The 19969-nt window shown below is 47.9% G+C and overlaps 3 protein-coding genes across 14 annotated transcripts in view; all 3 read right to left on the reverse strand.

Moving 5' to 3' along the window:
* Positions 1 to 696: 696 nt before the first annotated feature.
* Positions 697 to 2340, reverse strand: LOC138119044 (uncharacterized). Of its 3 annotated transcripts, XM_069030501.1 has the most exons (3): positions 2010 to 2340; positions 970 to 1010; positions 697 to 878 (listed from the first exon to the last, which is right to left on the reverse strand). In XM_069030501.1, the coding sequence occupies exon 3, from the start codon at positions 836 to 838 to the stop codon at positions 704 to 706; it is 135 nt and encodes a 44-aa protein (XP_068886602.1). In that variant the 5' UTR covers positions 839 to 878; positions 970 to 1010; positions 2010 to 2340; the 3' UTR covers positions 697 to 703. The 3 variants fall into 3 exon arrangements, with proteins under 3 accessions (XP_068886602.1, XP_068886600.1, XP_068886599.1); XM_069030499.1 differs by lacking the exon at positions 970 to 1010; XM_069030498.1 differs by having other exon boundaries at positions 697 to 1010.
* Positions 2341 to 3880: 1540 nt separating this feature from the next.
* VPS33A (VPS33A core subunit of CORVET and HOPS complexes) lies at positions 3881 to 12952 on the reverse strand. The gene is made up of 13 exons (XM_069030494.1): positions 12814 to 12952; positions 12440 to 12505; positions 12233 to 12360; positions 11573 to 11762; positions 10689 to 10805; positions 10140 to 10314; positions 9222 to 9415; positions 7425 to 7551; positions 7190 to 7257; positions 6571 to 6708; positions 6066 to 6203; positions 5745 to 5913; positions 3881 to 5321 (listed from the first exon to the last, which is right to left on the reverse strand). Exons 1-13 carry the CDS (start codon positions 12913 to 12915, stop codon positions 5128 to 5130), a joined length of 1806 nt encoding a protein of 601 aa, XP_068886595.1. The 5' UTR covers positions 12916 to 12952; the 3' UTR covers positions 3881 to 5127.
* Positions 12953 to 13494: 542 nt separating this feature from the next.
* Positions 13495 to 19969, reverse strand: part of CLIP1 (CAP-Gly domain containing linker protein 1) — a 62250-nt gene continuing 55775 nt past the window's right edge. For 9 of the 10 annotated variants that reach the window (XR_011155511.1, XR_011155514.1, XR_011155512.1 and 6 more), the window contains 5 exons: positions 17004 to 17121; positions 16581 to 16740; positions 16426 to 16472; positions 15603 to 16106; positions 15366 to 15453 (listed from right to left, as the gene is read on the reverse strand). Coding sequence is in view for 1 of the 10 variants with exons in the window: in XM_069031357.1 (XP_068887458.1) it covers positions 14467 to 14689; positions 15329 to 15453; positions 15603 to 15608; positions 16426 to 16472; positions 16581 to 16740; positions 17004 to 17121 (679 nt within the window). In the remaining 9 variants the exon portion in view is untranslated. Of the gene's footprint in view, positions 14690 to 15328; positions 15454 to 15602; positions 16107 to 16425; positions 16473 to 16580; positions 16741 to 17003; positions 17122 to 19969 lie in introns of those variants that run through there. The other variant, XM_069031357.1, reaches the window with a different exon arrangement.

A 19969-nucleotide genomic window follows, 5' to 3' on the forward strand; every position in this document is an offset into this window, starting at 1 on the left:
CAAAAAGGCCTTGATCAATCAGATCAATTCTTTTTATTTATAGCAGAAATTCCTATTCTCTCTCCTGTTCTCAGAGACTCAGTTACTCAGAGCAGGTTACATTACTGAGGAAGTGGTGTATCACACATCCTTCATTTAATCTTAAACACTTGTAGAAAAGCCTGAGAACGCCAGGTAACAACCCTGTACCTCGTAAAACTGTAGGGAGAGGGGAACCTTGTGCTGATCTGAAATGTCTTTTTCCAGGACTTCTAAAACAAATTACAAGTAATTTCTCTGTGTCTGCCTTCACACCCTTAATGAGGCAGAGTAGGACAAGGCAGGACTTGTTTGTTGAGATGTTGGAATGGTGTTGCATCCCTGCCGTCCCCTATGCTGTGCTTGACAGGGTGGGAATCTCAGGAGAAAACTACTGGGAGGCTTTTAAATAGTTCAGGGAACAGAAACAAACATCCAGGAGGCACAAAGAATCTGCAAGAGCCGCAAGGATCTGTAAAGTGCGTACACGGGGATACCTTTCTTTTAACCTTTATTATAGTTTTTACATAGGAAAATAAGACTGTGATGAGGCAGTAACAGCACAAAACTCTTGCAGGTTTGGCGCAGGGGGAAGGTGCCTCCATCCCGTGTGCGGGGCTGCGCCGTGGAGCTGGGTGCCTCTGGAAAGCCCGTGGGAGCAGGAGTAGGAGCAGGAGCAGAGCTCTCATTTAAGCACCAGGAAGTAGGTGGTCCAGCCGGCGAGCAGCAGCGCCCCGAGCAGCACCGTGTAGCTGAACAGCACGAAGGCCAGCAGCTCCCTCAGCACCTTGAGGAAGTGGATGGCGAAGGAGTCCGGCATGGCTCTCCCGGCTCCCTGCGGCTGGCTGCTCCTCCCCGGCCTGGAAGCAGAAGGACAAGGTGAGTCTTCACAGCAGGGAGCCCACCCCTGTCCTGGGGAGAAATCGTGTGATCAGGAGGGTTGATGATCACCTGGAGGATTGTTAGTGACTGGTGTGGGCCTGTTCAGAGTCCTGCCAAGGTGTTGAAAGAAAGTTTGGGATCTAATCAAAGTCTCCAGGTCGGGACTGGTAAGGAAGCAGATGGAAATACAGACACAGGCAGTGGGCACGGCTGTGTGCATGAGGCTGGGGGCTTTTAGAGAGTCCAGCTGGCTCCTGGAATCTCTCCCCTAGGGCAGTGGCTGTGCATCCAGGAAGCGTCAGGATCAGAGCGGCCGCTGATGGTGCATTACCAACAGCATGTTCTGATCAAAGTGGTCAATTCCTCCAAGGAAGCCACCATTAATATTTAATGCTATAATTGCATCTAATGGAGGTACTGGCACAAACTGAGCCTTTTGTTTAAGAATGACGAAAACTGAGGCTTAAATACAAGTTTGCACAGGCAAATATTTATATCTCTCGTTAAAAATAACCGTTAAATGGGATAAGATGCCTTAGAATTCATCTTGTAACTGTATTGTATTGTCATATGTACCATTGCTTTGGAAGTGATTGCTCATTTGTTAGTTTAAATTAAATCTGAAGTTTTTCCCTAAAGTCACTGGCTTTTTAGATTTGAAGCTGTGAAAACCCACCTGAAAAATTCTATAATCTCTTCAATTTACATGTTCTTTTAAATTTTGATTGCAACTGTGCCTGATCAACAGTATCAACGCTCTTGGTCAAACACATAAAGGGAGTTTAAAATCAGACTTAGGATAAAAACTAGCCCCAAAGGATTATTTCTCTTCTAAACAGCCTAAAGCCAGCTATACTAAACTGAATTCCCATCCCACCACTTAGAATGTTTTTAAAAGAGCTCTTGTGATACACAATTCACTTTTTGGTGTTGTTAAAAGAGTTCAGCCATTCTATTCCAAGCTCAGGCACACGTATACAGTACAGGAGTTTCAGCATTTTTAAACAGCTGTGGTTTCCCTGTTGTTCAGAGCGTTAGTTTTCTGTCTATAGGCTGTGCAAGATTTCTAGTTAGCTAGAAAGATGCTGATAAAGAAATAAACTGCTTACCCAGGCAGACGACAGGCTCGACTTCGACAAGTTTGTGTTTCTCCCTAGTTTTGGTCTGCAGCTGTCCCTTGAATTTCTGTCTTGCAGGGGTTTGTGCCGTAGGCTGATCCTGCTGTGATCTGGGAGCAGGAGCAGAGTGTGTGTGTGCAGCCCACACGAGGACTGAGCTCTAGGTGTGGTCAGCACCGCTTATGATCTGACAGCGCCGTGGTGCTCGTGGCGCTCGGTGCAGCCAAACACTCCCCTTCCCCTGGGGGCTTCTGGCAACAGCATTTCCAGAGTTCCACTGCCAGGGCTTCGAGTCACCAGATCAAAACCTGCATTTGTTGAGATTGGGGGTTTGCCTCTAACAAAACGTTGTGTCATCTTACATGTTTTATTCTGTTATCTCTAAGGCTGCAGTGCCTCTTGCTCTGTTCCGAGCACCCTGTGCTCTGTGAGCCGCTCGAGGAGGGTGCTCACACACAGATGCGGCTCATCCCCCAGGTGGGACTGTGCAGGCTGAGCCAGGATCTTTTACCAAAAGCAGTGAGGGCTGAAGGTCCCCTAATCCCTGCACTGTCCCCAGGTCACTGCTGTAGTGTCACCCTTACCCTCCCTCTCAAGAAGTCACCCCAACCTTTTAGAGCTCAAGTGCTGCAGCTCCTTTGCAGTGAGGGGAGGAGGGAGCCAGGCTGCATGTTTACTTTTTAGCAAAACTGCTTCTGATAATGTTGTATGAAAAGTGAAAGTCTTTTGGGGCAGAGGCTGGGTAATGTTTTCTTTCTTTTTTTGTAGTAATGCAGACAGCAGAGAGAAGGAAGATTATGTACTGCAAATCAAATCTTTTACCTACAAAGATATTATGATGTAGAAAATGGTCCCTTAATTTAATTAGATTCTCTTGTTATCAAATTATTACCCGCATGGTCAGCAGGGCCTTGGACAGAAGCAGAACATCATCAGCTGCTCAGGAAGCCTGTTAAATAGTAATTGCTCCTCCAGGGAATTCATCAACTTCAGGATGGCTTTTATTTTGTTGTTGAATAGTTCCAGGAAGGGGCTTTGTCTAGGTGGAGTGGTTACACAGTTCTGGCTCAGTGCTGGTGCAGGCTGCAAAAAAATAGGCAGCAATGTTGGTGATGAATTAATAGTTTACCAAGTGTCTGGTGTAAACTCTTATCAAAAAAAAGTTTTGCCTCTAGTGTTACTGGCTCGCTGGCCAGGGAAAGGAGAGCCAGCCTTTTTGTGCTTTCCTTTATTCACCCGTGGTGCAGCTTTTACACAGAAGGACCTTAGCTCAGAAACCAGCCTAGTGAGTATTTCCTTGGGATTTGTTCAACTGTTAAGATTTTAAAAAAAACCTGGAAATTGTGATACTATCTGTAGGTCTATGTGAGTCTCTGGACCCTCAAGGCCAACCCAAGGACACCCTCTTGCTCTGCATCAATTTCTTGTTTTTCTCTGCACAGTAACATGCAATTTTTAATTCAAACTGAATTCAGTTTTCCTTTTGAATAATCTGGAATTAGCTACTTTAAGTGGAACTTGCAAACAATCCATGTTTGCTCTTCCTGCACCATTGCAGTTGCAGCATGTTTTTTAAGTCTGTCTACAAGTTGCCTCCCCACCCAAAGTAGAAAGCCTCCAGTGACTGAAATTGTATTTTTCTTCAAAAGTTAAGAAATCCCACAAATACTTCTAATGTAGTATGTTATGAAATTTTGCATGAGCCTTAATTAAAACACACCTAGATGTTAGAAAAATAGTTTCAACTGAAGTAATTAAGTTATTCAGTTATCCTGGGATAGGGAGACAAGGACACAGCTACCACAGTGCAGGGCTTTGTTTTGTTTATTTTTGTATTCTAGAGAGAGAGAGAGTGCAAACACTTCCAAAAAAACATTAAATACATCTTTATTTTATTCTAATAAGTCAACTGGAGTTAAACAGATAGAGGGGCTCTGTGGAGGGTCTGACTTGGCAGAACTCAGAAAATAAAACAAAAGACCAAAACCCACAGTCACAACTGTGACAACTTGGAAAAATGAAGGGATTTATTGGGACATATTGTACATGATAACTAAGGCAGAAATGTTTGCTAAGAGAGTGCTTTAAGGTGAGAAGTGGGCTTGTTTTTAGTTGTCTTTAAGACTGAACTGCAGTTTGGAAGAGTCTGCAGTGGCTGATGTTAAAGCCTGTGAGGACACAGTGCCCAGCAGCAGCACAGGCACCACCAGACCCTGCTTGGCCTTCCCAGCCTCTGGAGCCAGAAGCTGCCTCGTGCACGCCAAGGGCCCAGCCACCAAGCCCATGGAAAATTCCATTTTTTAAGTTTGAGCTTACAACAGCTTGTGACAGCAACTACCACAGTTTATAACCTGAACCGAGGGCTGAAAAAAGTGTCTGTTTTAAACCCACTGTTTACTGGGTCCCTGCTCTTGCTGTTTTTGGCCCAAGGCCCACACAGGGAGTGTTTGTGTGTCTTCAACCATAAACTCAGGACACACTGATGTCATTCATACTGTGGAGGAGCTTTTCAGAGTCAGGTGGGGTGTACCTAGGACAAACAAGTCCCCTCACAGTGCTCCCTTCAGGAGACAAATGAAGTAAAATGCTCAAGGATCACAGTTAGAGCTGTGCAGATCTCTGACTAACACATCCAATGCATCCTTGGAATGTATCAGGCACCAGGGAGCAATACAGTCTGGGAATACTGGTAAGAAGTCAGGAATAGAGAACATCCTGCCTCCTCAGCACTTTAGGAAGGTAAAAAGCAGTAATCACATCTCCCACCAAAGCCAAACTGAAAGAAAAAAAGCAGCAATTTGCCAAAGAGAGGGACCAGGGCCCATCTCGCTCCCCCAGCGCTTGGCTGCCAGGTCAGACCATGAGCAAGGATCTCTCTCTTAACTCTTTATCCATAGTGCCTTTCAACCCTGCTTGTCTACTTGGAACTTCCACAGACAGCTGGAACACAAGTGCAGAAAAGAGATGAGGGTAACTGGCTCATGAGCTGGTCCCAGGAGAGCTTCCTTCACTGCTGTGTTTCGCCGGCGGAGCAGCCGTGCCAGGACCAGCAGCTGACGTGCCTGTGTTGCACAGGGCCTCTAAGATTTACTGTCTCTCACCACACACCCTAGAATGGGGCAGGCTCCAGTTTTTCCATCAAGGATTTGATCCAGGTTGTTCCATTGATCAGTTTTGTAGTGGCAATGACGTACTCTGTGCCTCCATCCTCCATCTGCGACAGAAATCTCAGCGCAGCGATCTCCGCATATGTGACCCCCCCCAGGAAGAACACCAGGGTGACTCTGTTCTCACCGTGCTGACCTGTGGGTTCACACAGAGTTCCAGGTTGGCTTGGTTTGATTTTCAGAGCTCCCCTGCATCAACTATCAGTCAAACTCAAATGACCTGAATTAGAGGAAACAAGCAGCCTGGGGCACAGCAATCCACAGTCTGCTCCCAGCTCTGCAGTTGCTACAGGATGTGCTTCTGTTTGACAACGATGCTGACCCTCTTTCACATGATGTTACTTATTAAAATCACAGTGTAAGTTTAGGGTTTATTTTGGTACTCTGATGAGAAGTTAAATAATTTGTCAAAGGAGGGTTAGGTCAATCTAACACTGCTGTGGGACAAGCACATGAGACAGAGACCTGGACTCTGCCTGCCCTGATTTCAGTCTGCCTCACTCCACCCTCAGAGAGATGCATTTCCCTGCAAACCATGGGAAAACAAAGCCAAACTTACGTTTTTTCTGAAGGCCAGTAGGGAGCTGCTGCCTCTCCTCAAAATGGGGCCCTGGCAGCATCTTTAAAACCTCCTCGATGCTGCGCCAGCCCGGCCGGGCCAGCAGCTGGGCCAGGCGCACGCTCAGTGGGGCGTAGCCACTGTACACGTACGAGATGTCATTGGGGTTCTGGGGGACACAGAGAGAGCAGCAGGTCAGTGCTACCTCATGCTGCAAAACAGCCTCAAAGAAATCAATAACATTAAATAAAAAAGGAAGTTTTCCTGCTGCACATAATTTTGTAGTTAGAGGTAATGTTTGCTGCTGAGGCACCCGTTTACCTGCTCATTAACATCATCCATCCACAAGCGCAGCGTTTTCCTGATCGTTGGGTAGTTATTCCTGCCACCTGTCTGGGGTTTCAGGAGTCCAGCCTTTTCCAAATTGTTTAAGGTCAATATATGTTCATAGCCATAAGTCTGCAATATGAAGAAATCACCTTTAATACCATAGCAATAACCCATGACTAGTGTTTAAAACAAACAAAAAAAAGCAAACACATTTGTTTAAAAAATATGCTTATTTAAAAAAAGCTTCATGGTTAAGATTGCTGTAGGATATATCCAATTTAAAGTGTTTAAATCATAACAGTAAAAAGTGATAATAAACTTCTGTATCTACATGTTGTAAAACACACAAGCACCTCCCAAGCATCAGCCCAGACAGTGCTCCCTTTGTGAACATTATTCAGGAGTTAAGATGTGTCTGTCTAGAATTGAAGTGCAGAGCTGAAGATTTGATGTGGATTTTATCAGGAATTTATTCCTCCAAATGCTAGAGCCTAACCTGGAGAATCTCTCTTTTGTAATGGTCCAGAACCTTCTGCTTCAGCCCACTATTGCACACAGATTGCAAGCAAACGAGACGCAGTATCTTGATTAATGGATGTTTCTGAGCTATGCAGTCTTCAATATAATTGTTAACCTATTAAATAAAATACATAGCGGTTATTTAAAGAATTGTTAAAGTGGCCGTAAGACCTGGAAAGAAGATCTAGTTTGCCTGTATCTCCAAAACAACACGAAAGAGGAGCAGCTGCTCTCCAGGCAGCTCAGGACCATCTGTATAACAGTGACCCAGCACTGGTTCCACTTGGGCTCTCCCTAGAGCACATCAGCTCCACACTCAGTAGCCAGGCTTTGCCTGATGTACTGAAAAATTCTTATTAACCATCTTCTATGTTCCACTGATCCCTCAGAGCACGGGGTGCCCCAGGACAGGTCAAGCACCCCAGCTGTGCACAGCAGTGACAGGTAATTCAGAGATCCATTTCACTGGACATGATCTAGATCAGATGTTTCCTCTCAAAAAAAATCCAAATGGGAAAAAACCCCATTTTTTGAAGATTTAAGAGTTGCTAATTTTTTGAAGATTTAAGAGTTGCTAATTGTCATTATCTACTTACCTTGTCTGTATCTATTCCAGACATGAACTCTTGCTCCACTGTTAAATTATCAAAGAAATCTTCAGATGCTTTGGGAAAAGAATGAAAATCAATACAACAGCAACTGACAGCTCATGTTTTACATTTAATGTTTCAGCAGAGATGCACTGGATGGAGCAAAGCCAGTTTTTGACAGGCTGAGCGATGTCCATCACGTTATCTGGCATCCTGCTGGATTTACATTATTCCTACTCACTGGTGATGTCTTTGATGAGCTCTGCGATGGAGGTGTGGTTTGCCAGTGAGCTCCTCGCTGCCTGCATGTGAGGCAGCTGGGACACAAACTGCTTAATCTCTCCAACAGTCTTGGCGTGGTGCCTTTCCTGAAGAAATCCATCACTTGGGTTAGGCCTTGTTCACATTAGTAACACCAACCAGATCATTTTATCATGAACTGTTTTACTGCACTCCCTGTAGGGAGTTTAGAGCCATGCAGCCTTTTAGACAAAGGGCTTTAGATGCTTACACTGAAGTCACAGCATTACCTGTTAACAGCATTTGGCTCATGAGGAGAGGCAGCACATAATACAGCAGGATCATTAGACTGTTATTTTCCATTATCCCAGTGTTGTAAATCATTTTATCCACATTTGTCTGACTCCAGCCATCGCTATCTGCTCCTCAGTTTCCCTACCACGGAAAATGCCCTTTTTCACACAAAGGGGAATTACTTTGCTGACTGACATGGAGCTCTAGGCCAATGCTGTCAGAGCTGGGGAACATCTTCCCTTGGAGCAGGAGTGAAAGGTGCTGAGGAATTGGGCTGGCAGGGTCTGCCATTCACTCTACTTGGTGGCCACAACATGCCATGTTTTGAGGCAGGATGTGCTGAAGCACCACGCAGAGTTCAGCTCCAGAGGTCTGCACTGCATTTGGGCTACTTGCCTCTTGCTGCAACTTGGAATAAAAATAGTAATGATTTGACTCATATGTGAAGGATTTAAATGGGCAAGTGCAGGCAGGAGAATCATGATGGAGCCTGCAATTTAACTAGTCCTCTGCTGCCAATATGCTGCTGTTTCATTATCACCTATTACTGCTGAAAATTTCTTAAAATTCTCTTTTCTTAACAACCAGTATGAACAATCCATCTTTAGCACCTCCAGCACTAATAGTGCAGAAGCAGACCTGCACAGGGGGATGTGGCTGAGCACTCAGTGTTTCAGTTAAGGTACCACTACCTCATCTTAGATGTGGCACAGGTGAAGAGGCTAAAAAAGCCCCCCCAAAGGAAATACAACCAAAGAATGAAACAAATTCTTTTGAGAGTACCCATGAGGTCAGGAAGACGAGATATAGCACCTCAGTTTATGACTCATCAACAGGATGTTTTCAACAAAACCACAAATGTGCCCCACACAGCTCTCCAGATTTGTTGGAGGTGACACCTGAGCATGAATTTAAAGTTCAAACCTCCTGCAAGACAACTGTCTTTTGCACATTTCTACTGGTTTTGATGCCAACCATAATAGTCTGTGAAAGTAAATTCTAATGTTTTATTGCTTAAAGCCTTTTCTTGGCATCCTGAAGGGGAAAGGATGTTTCAGGGAACAGGTAACAAGAGCAGCCAAGTGGAACTGATCAGCACACTAAAAATCACCTTTGGTTTCTTGCAGAGGGAAGGAGCACCTGACTGTTCTGCAGACTGCAGAGATCAATTCCTGTTATGGGAACTATGGGCTCACACAGCACAAGGGTGGGTTAGGCAAGCTCTGAGAAGAGGGAAAGCCCCAGAACAGAGGTGTGGGGAGAAATGAGGATCCACATTACTACAGGCTTCTTAAAAGGAGATTTGACCAACACCTACTCAGAACAGTCCAAGCGGAGCTGACCTCATCCCAGGGCAGGGGAACAGACTGGAAAGGCTTCTGAAGACTACCTGGTTTTTCTCTGGATGGGGGATTACTGCATGGGAGCAGCTTGAGCTGCCAGTCCCAGCCCTGCTGAAGACAGACTGTGAATTACCGGATGCACTGTTGGACACAGATCTTACCTCAAAGGCTGCTGAGATGATCTTGGCTTTCTTGCTCAGCACTGACCCCACAGCATTGAAGTTCTTGTCTCGGATTTCAGCATAAAGCTCTTCTGCGGAGTTCAGCTGGAGCTTCTTGGGTTCAGTGGGGAGATCTTTCCCACCCTCACCCTGCTTCTTTGGGGCAAACTTCTCAGGAGGGAGTTTCACATAAGCTACCAAATGCAGAGAAATGACCCTTATAAGGACTGGAACTCCATCACCAGAAGTTAAGATCAGCAGGCTGTGGAAATGTGTCCCCTGAGCTGGACACAGCTCTGAGCAGCAAAGCAAATATAAACACTCAAACCACTCAGTGCCTGTGTGTTAATTAAGGAGAGTCTCACTGTACTCAGCCAGGGACCTCCAGAAACATCAGAACATCAGAACCCAAGTGCCAGCTGCCCTGCTTTCAGAGAGGCTTGGAGGCAGCCCGTCCAGTCCAGCAGTAGGGATTACAGCCCATAAATGCCTCTCTGGAGTTTTCTTACCCCTTGAAGGGCAGGAGAGCATTCTGAAAATGGCATTTCCCAAACTGTCCCTGTCTCCTCAGTGTGGCAAGTGATCCAGCCAGGATGGATGCTGAAGGCACACACCAACATTTCCACTCACACGCTCCGTGCTGTGTCACTGTGACTGCAGCCAGCCAACAGCCAGAATACCCCTTTCAGTAACCACAGACTGTACTTGGCTCCTCCTCCCAGGCAAAAAGAGCCAGAGTGGATCTTGATGGGCTCCAGCTTGGGACTGAACCAACCTCACATGGATTTCTGCTGAGTTGCTCCCACATCGCGCCCATTTAGTGAAGCACAAACCCACTCAACACACTGCAACCTGCCCCAGGACACGGGAAACCTCTCCTAGGACATGGGAAACCTGCTCCTTCCCTGCAGGACTCACTGTTCTGAATCCCATAGATCTCATCTATCAGCCCCTCGTATGTCAGCTGCGTGGCCAGCGGGGTCAGCAGGTCCACATTGCGGTCCAGCAACAAGAGGGTATCAAAGACGGGAAATATGGAATTCTGGCTCCCGGGGAACTCACGCTTCATCCTGATCATCATGTTGGCCACGTGCTGGAAGGAAATCACATCACTCTGGTTATGGTGCAGGCCACAGCAGATGGATGTGACCTCTGGGCCCTACAGGCACATGCTTGTAAAGGAAGGGGATGGCAGGAGGTACAGACTGGCTGATGGATGGGGCAGGATGAGACTGAGAAAACAGAAGTCCTTCTCTGCTGCTCTCTGAAGCTCCGCAAGACAGCGATGGCCAAAGCACTGCATACACCTCAAGCTACTCCCCCACCACAAAAGATACCAATTAAACCACAGGTTGATCAGAAAGAAGCAGTGTGTGTTATGGCTGGATTAAAAAAACCCAGAGGTGCATTTAACCAAACACTCCTTAAGGCAGTTCCAAAGAACAAGATGCATTTGTTCAGCCTCACCCGAGCACAGTCGCCCTTCCCAAAAATCTGTGGGATGGTTCCGTAGAGAGCCTGCAGCGTCATCAGCCCCTTTGCTGCATGGTACAGACTGGTCTGGTCGCTCTCCAGGTAACATTCCTAAAGAACAAGAGGAATTCTGATGGAAGGTGTCAATCCAGCACAGCTGCTTCCACAGCAGAGCGAGGTCCATGTGAACAGTTCAGAGGAGACAGGCTGGGGACAAACTATGGCTGTTGGCAAATATGGACCTTGTTATCTATGAAATAATTTTTTTGATGACTAGACAATGTAACATTTTTGAACTCTGGACACAAACCCAGTCTGATGGAGTAAAAGAAAGTGACTGCAAGGACCCTCTCCTGCTAATTAGGCCAATCTGAGCACCCAATACCTCATTACAGCTGCAAGCCCTGACACATCCTCTGGGCTACACATCATAGAGCAGAGAGGGCCAAGAAACTCCCAAACCATCCTGTCCCTGGATGCAGCACTCTGGGAACGCAGGACATACAGCTGGGATGTGACAGCTGTTAATGCTCAGTGCAGTGAGAACCATCATATGTGGCTAAGCAGCAACACAAACTATGCTGGCTCCTTGTGACACCTGAGTGCTTTAAGCCTCGGGAACGCTCCATTTGTGACAATAACACCAGCAGCTGAAGCTGGAGGAACTGGATTGCAGCTCGGTGTAGTGACTGTTCCTTCAGCATTTAGTGTGAAAACACACACAAAGTTCAGGCCTCAGCATCAAGCCCCGTTTGCTCTGCATGGCCTTTCCCTGCTGTGCAGGTCACCTGCAAACCCTCTGAGAGCTGCTGCACCACCAGCAACATCCAGCACAAAACCACATCGCATTTTTCATCGAGGATGAGTCAAGTGCTCACCTTGAAGGCACTCTCGGATTCCATGGAGAGCAGGTCTCCATCGAAGGGGATCAGGTCCAGGCTGTACTGCTCGCGGTGGATGAAGGAGCCCAGCACACCCTGCTCCTTCAGCCACTGCTCGCAGAGGAGGCTGCGGCGTGGCACGAACAAGATGTGGAAATCCCTCTGTGGAGAGCGGCCTCTGTCTTCCCTAGGAAAGGCACAGCAGGAGCGCAGCACACGGTCACTCACTGCACACGGGGGCAGCACAAACCACAGGCAGGGAGCACTGGATTCACATGAAACTGGAACTCTGCACTGGGTTATTGCCAACTTCCAGCTTTTGATGTCAGTGTCCAGCCTTGTGCAGCCACAGCTCTGACACCAGGGCAAGGGGACATGGTTGTCCTGCAGTTCCCAAAAGGCACAGCAATCCAAGCATGACTCATTCCAACTAATTAGACGGAATGTACATCCTCATAGGGAGGCATGCACCCTCTGCATCGCAGCCAAGGTGAAACCCCGCTGCCCAGGGTGTCTCGCACTGCCATTCAAGCCCCAGAGTGGCTCTGCTGCAGTTTGGGGTCTGCACATCGTTCCTCCTTCCCTGCACAGGTGGTTCGGGCCACATTTGTCCCCTCCTCACGGCCACCCTGCCCTGCGCTGCCCTGCCTGCGGTACCTGAGCACGTTGTCCGTGATGATGTCCATCAGCTCCAGCTTGGGCCTGACGAAGAAGATGATGTTCTTGACGTCGGCCGGGGGCAGCCGGCCCGGTTTGAGCGTGAACATCTTCTCCACCTCATGCTCCTGCGTGGAGGCCCGGCCGTCAGCCGAGTGCGGGACCGGAGGGGCCCGGCCGCCTGTCCCCGAACCCCGCGGCGCTTACCTTGAGCAGCGAGTACTGCGCGATGAGCCCGAAGGGGCCGGTCAGGTACTCGTCCCACACGATGGCCTGCGGGAGGGGACAGCGGGATCAGACCGGCCGCACGCTGCACCCCGCTGTGCCCACCTTGGAGCCCGCGCCGTCCCCTCGGCCCCGCTGTGCCCACCCTGGAGCCCGCGCCGTCCCCTCGGCCCCGCTGTGCCCACCTTGGAGCCCGCGCTGTCCCCTCAGCCCCGCCGCCCCCTCGGCCCCGCTGTGCCCACCTTGGAGCCCGCGCTGTCCCCTCAGCCCCGCCGCCCCCTCGGCCCCGCTGTGCCCACCTTGGAGCCCGCGCTGTCCCCTCAGCCCCGCCGCCCCCTCGGCCCCGCTGTGCCCACCTTGGAGCCCGCGCACTTGTCGAGGAACTCGCGCAGCTCGCGCCGCCCCGCCTCGCGCAGCGCCGTCAGGTTCACCCGGCCCGAGCTCAGGTGCGCCGCCATGGCCCCCGCCCGCCTGGCCGCGCGCGTGACCGCGGGGCGGGGCCGCGCAGCCGCACGGAGCCAGGGCGGGGCGTGAGGGGACCGCGGCGGCAGCGCTCGGGTGGGTGTGGGTGTGTTTGTGTCCGTACGTGGGCAGGCGTGTCCGTGTTCACCTGTGCTTGCGTTCATGTGTGTTCACTGGCACCGGGCTGTACCAGGCACAGTGTGACCGGCGGCACCAGGGAACCGCTTCCCCCCTGCACGGGGCACTGCTTAGGCCGCACCTGGAGTCCTCTGTCCAGTTCCGGGGCCTCCATCAGGAAGGACATTGAGGGGCTGGGGCGTGTCCAGGGGAGAGAACGGAGCTGAGGAAGGGTCTGGAGCACCAGGAGAGGCTGAGGGAGCTGGGCAGGGGGCTCAGCCTGGGGAAAGGAGGCTCAGGAGGGACCTTGTGGCTCTGCACAAGTCCCTGACAGGAGGGGGCAGCCGGGGAGGGTCGGGCTCTGCTCCCAGGGAACAGGGACAGAAAATGGCCTAAAGCTGCACCAGGAGGGGTTCAGGTTGGACATCAGGAAAAATCTCTTCGCTGATTAAATACTGCCCAGGGAGGTGGGGGAGTCCCAGGAGATATTTAAGTAAGGACTGGACGTGGCACTCAGTAGTACCCTGGTCACGGTGACAAGGTGGTGTCCTGTCATAGGTTGGACTTGGTGATCTCAGAGGTCCCTTCCCAGCTGATGGATTCTGTGAGTTATGGTGCAGCCCCTGGGCACCTCTGTCCCCACGTGGAACCCCTCACACTCCGAATGGAAAGGCAGAAAAGAAAGCACACTTCTTTTTTTTCCAAAATATAACTTTATTATATATATGCATATATACACACACACCACACGCACTATATAGAAGCTGAAAGAATGCAAAACAGGGATGGCCCACAAACTGTTTCAGGTGTGCACAAGTGTGCACAGCATACAGGTTTCCAAAAACCCCCAGCAGCTCCTTACCTGCATCATTTCCATGTTTCACACCAAACCACAACCCAGAGCTCACGGCACCAAGCAACATCGCAATCAAAGGAGTAAATGAAAATAAAGATGAAATATTTCTCAACTCAGTCCAGTGTCAAAAAAAAGCTTAAAAATCTAAATGTACAAATTCAGCCTTAAAATGGTTTAGTGCAAATATGAAAATTAACAGCATATTTTTAAAGTATTTAAATAAGCTTTAATATAACTCTAGTGCTTCATTCCTATACATGTTTTCCCATCAATAGATCCAACAGCACAGGGGCATTTCCTGTTAAGGGCGGGACAAACCCAGAACCTGGAAACAAACAGCATAAAGTCACTTGTTAAATCATTTATTTATCTCTCACTGAAGTTTGTTAAAAAGGGACAGGGGGTATTTATTAGTGGAAGAGCAAAATATTTATGCTTGTAGGGATTCTGGAGCGGGCGGGCGGGCAGGGCAGCGGGAGCGAGGCGTCGAGAACCGCTGTCCCTTGTCCTGACATTCAGCACACGCGGCTGCTGGTGGTGCAAAGGTCCGTGGGGGCAGGGGGTGGCCCCGCCATCAGAAGGTCTCGTCGTCGTTGCAGTCGGCCGTCCAGTGGCCGAACACCTCGCAGGTGTCGCAGTAGGGCCGCTCCTCGTGCCGGCTGCCGTGGTGGGCAGAGTGCGGCGGCTCCTCCAGCGCCTGCGCCTGCGTTGGGCAGTCCTCGGTGTCGTGCAGGTCGAAGCAGCCGCAGATGTCGCAGAAGAGACGGGACTTCTTCTTGGACAGGCTCTCCTCCTCACTGCAAGAGCAGCACCAGCACAAGTCAGTGCCTCTGTCACACAGGAGCAAGGCCCACGGCCCTGCACAGTGAGCTCGTGGTTACTGAGACTCAGGAAATGCCACAGAGCCCAACAAAAAATAGGATACAAACCCCTTCTCCACCACCCTGCAGTGCCCCCACAATCCCCAACACTCTAATATTTACTAAACAAGCCGCTGTTTCTGCAAATATTTGTGCAGAGACATCTAAAAGAAACACATGTAAGCTAGGTCCTCTTTTCCCTTAAGACAGGTGAAGTCATGATATATCAATTAGGTTTTAGTTCTAATTCTCTGGATTGGATTATCCCATCCCAACACAGCTACAGCCTCTTGGGCGCAAAGACTCTTCTGCACTTGAAAAAAGGCCAGATTCACCAAGTCTGACAACAGACATGTCACAATACATCAGCGTTTGTGATTGATACCTACAGAGCATCATTTGCACCCCCAGTTACACCACAGTGTAAGAAGAAGGCTGGATTCAACCACTGCTCTCTGGGGAAAGCTCTGTCTGTCCCTCCTGACAGCTGAGATCAGCTGCTGCATCGTGCAGCTGCCAAACCGCTCTACCAACACGTCCCAGAACCAGAGCCAAGGTTTCCTTTAGGATTTGTACCTGTCATAGTTATTTATCTCCTCTTCATTGCCATTGAGGGCTGCTTCACACATTCTTTGTATCTTCAAGTTCAATTCTTCGTTTCTTCTTTGCAGATCCACTATCACTGAATTCAGGAAGTCGATCTAGGAGAGCCAAGGACAAGGACAGTCAGAGGGGCAGGGGGATGGCACCTGCCCCAGCCCTGGGGTTCAGCGCTGCTGAACCAAGGAACACTCCCTGTAACCAAGGAACACTTGGCAAATTAACAGGGAAGCAAAGAAGTGGAACTAACCTCGCCCTGGTGTGGAAGGAAGGGTTGCCATCAGCAGGTGAATTCAGGGAGGCAGAAAACCAGAAAAAGATTGGTGGTTAGTGTATGTTCATGACAGTTCTGATGGCTGCACTACTGAGAAGGACACTTTTAAATCACTGTGACTGACATTCATGATCTAACAAAGGCTTTATTGTGAGCAGAAGGTGATTCTATTCTGACCATCTTTTCTAGGCATTTGTTGGCACAGGCCCCTGGGAAGCAGCACTTCACGAGGTCACCATGACTGTCCTACTCTGCATCACATCTTCCTGGCCCCAAGCATGTGCCAGCTGAGCACCTTCCTTCTCCACTGCTGCCAACCCTTGTTTTGAGTCCAGTTCTGCAGTTAGGAAGAAGCCATGGCCAACATTTTCAGCTGCAGAAGCTTAGAGGTACCCGGGAGCTCAGGGAGGCCATTTCTCCAAGATGGCAAGCACCAGCTTCAGGTGGGCCACAGCTTTTCCTCATGCACATCCAAGAAACCTTCAGAAAGAAGGCCAAGGAGCAGTGAGTGCTCTGCTGGGCTGTACCTCTGACAGGCTGCAGGGCACAACTTGCCACCCTCATTTCCTGCTTGTTTCCTCACATTCCCATAATCTGAACTGTTTCTCCAGTATCACTCATGACTTGATTCTTAGTATTTACTGTTACTGATATATTTCCCTTCAGAAGCTAAGGGCTACAAGATAAATCTGCCTGTTAAAATCCTGACTGATAAAACCTGGTAAGGACTGTCTTTGGAATATTCCCCTCCCCTACAGCCCCACTGCTGGTTCAGCATGCTCATGTGCACATCCAGTACCTGCTTCTCTCTTGCAATTTCCTCCTGAAGCAGAGTAACAGCATCACCTGTAAAGAAAAAACCAAACAAGGTACAATGTGACTGGTGTGATGGCTCAGTCAGAAATAATGTCACAGTCTCTGAGGGCACAGACAGTGGCGTGGCTCTTGCTTTACCTGAGGGGCTCATTACAGTTAAAGGCTGCTCGTTGTTTTCCTTGAGTTTTTGCTCCAAGTTCTTCACCTTTTCCTCAAGTTTCAGTTTGTCAGACTCCAGTGACTTCACCACTGACTGCAGGGTTTTTGCAGAAGCGTTTTCTCCCCGGAGCACCGTGATCTGGAAGAGTTGTTTGAGAGCACCTGGACCTTCCAGCACCAAGTCAGAGCACCAAGGCCACAGCCCTTGAAGCAAGGGCTGAATAGCCACCAACACCACTTGCCAGGAATCACCTGTCTCAGCACAGGTATCTAAAGATTTGAGGCTAAGGTTTAACTATGCCATATGAAAGAAAAATGATCAGCCAGCTCATCAGGAGCCAGCACACAAAAACTCTGGCTGCAACTTAACTGAAATTGGCAATCATCCCATTCCTCGCTTACCTCATGTCTGAGTTTTTCCAGTTCCTCATCTTTTTGTGTGATCAAGGCACTAGTAACATTGATGGATTTCTGTAAAGATGCTCTCTCTTCATCAATTTCTTTTTTTAAAGTTGATTCTCTAAAAGAAAACCAAGTAAAACCAGAAGTCATCTAATGAATGGGTAACTCTAGTGGCCTAAAGTAGTGTCATTTAATTTCAAGTATTAAACTACTGCAAGAAGTGGTTCTTAAAAAACAAATTACAATTTGCTACTTGACTAAGGTTTTATGTATGTATAAACATTTCAGGTGTTACAACTGTGGAAACAAAGCAAAAACTTTACCTAGGTAGTACATGCCAGAATCTGCATAGCACCGTATCCATTTGAATTTAAAGGAGCAAGTTAACAGACTGGGGAGATATAGGATAAACAAACATGTTGCACAATGTTCCACAAAACCTAACTCGAGAGTTTTGTTACTTCTTGAAAATTACTAACAAGCAACAAAACAGGCATGCAAAGCTCATTGTACAAGTTGTCATGCAAAGCATGGATGAGGCTGGAAATATCAGCTGGTCCTCACTAATTTTAGTGACATCATCATTTCCTGCACATGGAGAAACAACACAGGATTTGTATTACTTCATGGGAGAAGGGTTAAAAAGAAATTCTCCAAAGCAGGCACAACACCCTTCTGTGTACATATGCCCAGTTTTCCCAATCTTTTCTGTGGGTCTAACAGAGATACAACTTCTGCCTACAGTTCCTGCCTCAAGGCACCCTCACACTGGTGCAAGCAGATCTTCCTGACAGCTCACAGAACACACAGAGTGAGTAACTGTCCTCTGATGTGAGGTGCATTGCTACAAATTTTCTTACAAGCTGGAAGGTTTTGGTTTAAAAAGAAAACAACAAGAAAGTGACTTCAAACTGTTTACTTTTCTCCAAGAGGAACTGGCTCTTCAGCACAGGCAGCAGTGCTGCTATCGGCTCTGAGCTCCTGCAGGGACTCCAAACTGCACTACACTCTCCAGGACTGCTGAAGCATCAGGAGCAGAGCCCATACACGTGAGAGGATGCTCAGGGGACAGCTATCGAGCTCAAATGGAAAAGTTTCCATCTCTGTGGTATCTACAGTTAGTGAGAGCCACGATACCCAGACCATGAAACACAGTAAATCTCACCCACTCGAGATAAATGGGCAACTCAACAATGAGAGCACAATCAATGCAATTCTTCCATTGTTCAGATTGTACTCAGGAATGGAAGCAGCAAGTGGAGAATCTGGGGTTTAGAAAAGCTGAGGCAGCTACCAAACAAGAACCAAAATTTGATTTGGTTTTGGTATATTTTTACAATGAGAGAATCAATAGAAGTGGAAACACAACAACTTGCAGACTGTGTGATCTTGCCTTCAGATACAAGTTATAGTCTCGTTAATAAAACCCAGAAGGGCACTGGCATGTAAAGAGCCCCTGGCCAGCCCTGAGTCAGCAAAGCACTCAAAAACTCCACAGCCACCTCCGTGTTCTCCCGCAGGATTCTCAATGCTCCAGCCTATCCCGCGGTTTTCAGTGCTTTGCTGAGTGCATCAAAGGCACGTGGTGGTGTAGGAAAGAATGTGCCACCAGTGCACGGGGTGCTGCTGACAGAGCAGAGCTGCAAATCCAGGATTTGCTGGGAAGTAAACCCTGAGGACATCTGGGAATCACATCTGGAAGTTGCTGCTCACAAGCTCTGCTGCACCCGAGACTTCTCCCGAGCGTCCCTGTGCCGTGCACACAGCTGGGGAAGGGCAGATGGAAACCCCAGGGACTCAGCCCATGCTCAAGAGCTTGTGATTGAGCCAATGTTTCCACTTGGTCAGATCTTCATTGAGAGATCAGGACCAAACAGATGCTTTTGGCACAAACATGGTGAATTTGCCATTTGTCGGGCTCGGCTTCAACCACCACAACACAGGTGGTTGAAAAAGGCAAACAGGGTGTAAGGATAGAAATAAAATATTTACAGACTCAATACAGGAGCCTCGAATGCTAAAACACAAGGGGAGAGAAAGGAGAGAAGAAAAGAGGAGAGAAAACAAGAGGGGAAGGAGGTCCCTGTGCTGGAGCTTTAGGTTTTCTTTCCCAAGACAGTCTCTCCAGGAGCTGCTCCAGTGGGAGACCCAAAAATGCTGGAAGTGGAGAAGCTACAACTAACAGAGGTGCTGATCCCTAAGTGTGGATGGATCACAGTTCACTTCCAGGCAGAGTCTTGGCTGCTGCTGGAAGTGGACGATGCTGGGAGCATCGTGTGCATTGGGAGTCACACACAACAAACTAAGGAGCAGGTGCTGAATGTGAAATACCTGCACTGGGAGAGCTTGCAAGGAAAATCTTGTGGAAATGATTTATTTTATTTGAAAAAACAAATTGATTTGGTGAACTAAAACATTTTTCCTGCCAATTCAAGTCCAAAACATCTGCTTACTATAAAAGTAATAAAAAGTCATAAAAATGACTTTTTCATTTAGATGCCATTTTAAAACTTCACTTTCTTGAGAAGCTCAAGCCATGTTCTGAGCAGTGTGTGGAAGTGGTGGGAGAAAGAGGTTTGTTTTGGTTTAACATTAGAAAAAAAATCACCCAGATTCTTCCCTTACTACAAAAATAAGAAATTCTAAGAATGAAGCAAATACCTTAAAGTGCTACTGGGTAAGCTTTAAAAATGCAAGATAACAAGAACCACATGTTAGAAACATGGAGTACAAATGCAAAATACTGTAAGGAAGAACAATATTTGCACCAAGGGCCTCTTCTGTTTTGGTAAAAAATATATAGATTTTTTTTTTCATTTTATATATATGTGTATATATATATAGAGCTGAGTGTTTTACAAAACAAAAGCAAGACACCAAGGGACAAAGGCAGCCAAAATATGTACAACAACTTTACTAAAAAAAAAGTAAATTATTTATTGTAACGTGGATAGACTTTCTTGAGT

The sequence above is a fragment of the Aphelocoma coerulescens genome, chromosome 15 (assembly GCF_041296385.1).
Source record: "Aphelocoma coerulescens isolate FSJ_1873_10779 chromosome 15, UR_Acoe_1.0, whole genome shotgun sequence".
Taxonomy (NCBI): Eukaryota; Metazoa; Chordata; class Aves; order Passeriformes; family Corvidae; genus Aphelocoma; species Aphelocoma coerulescens.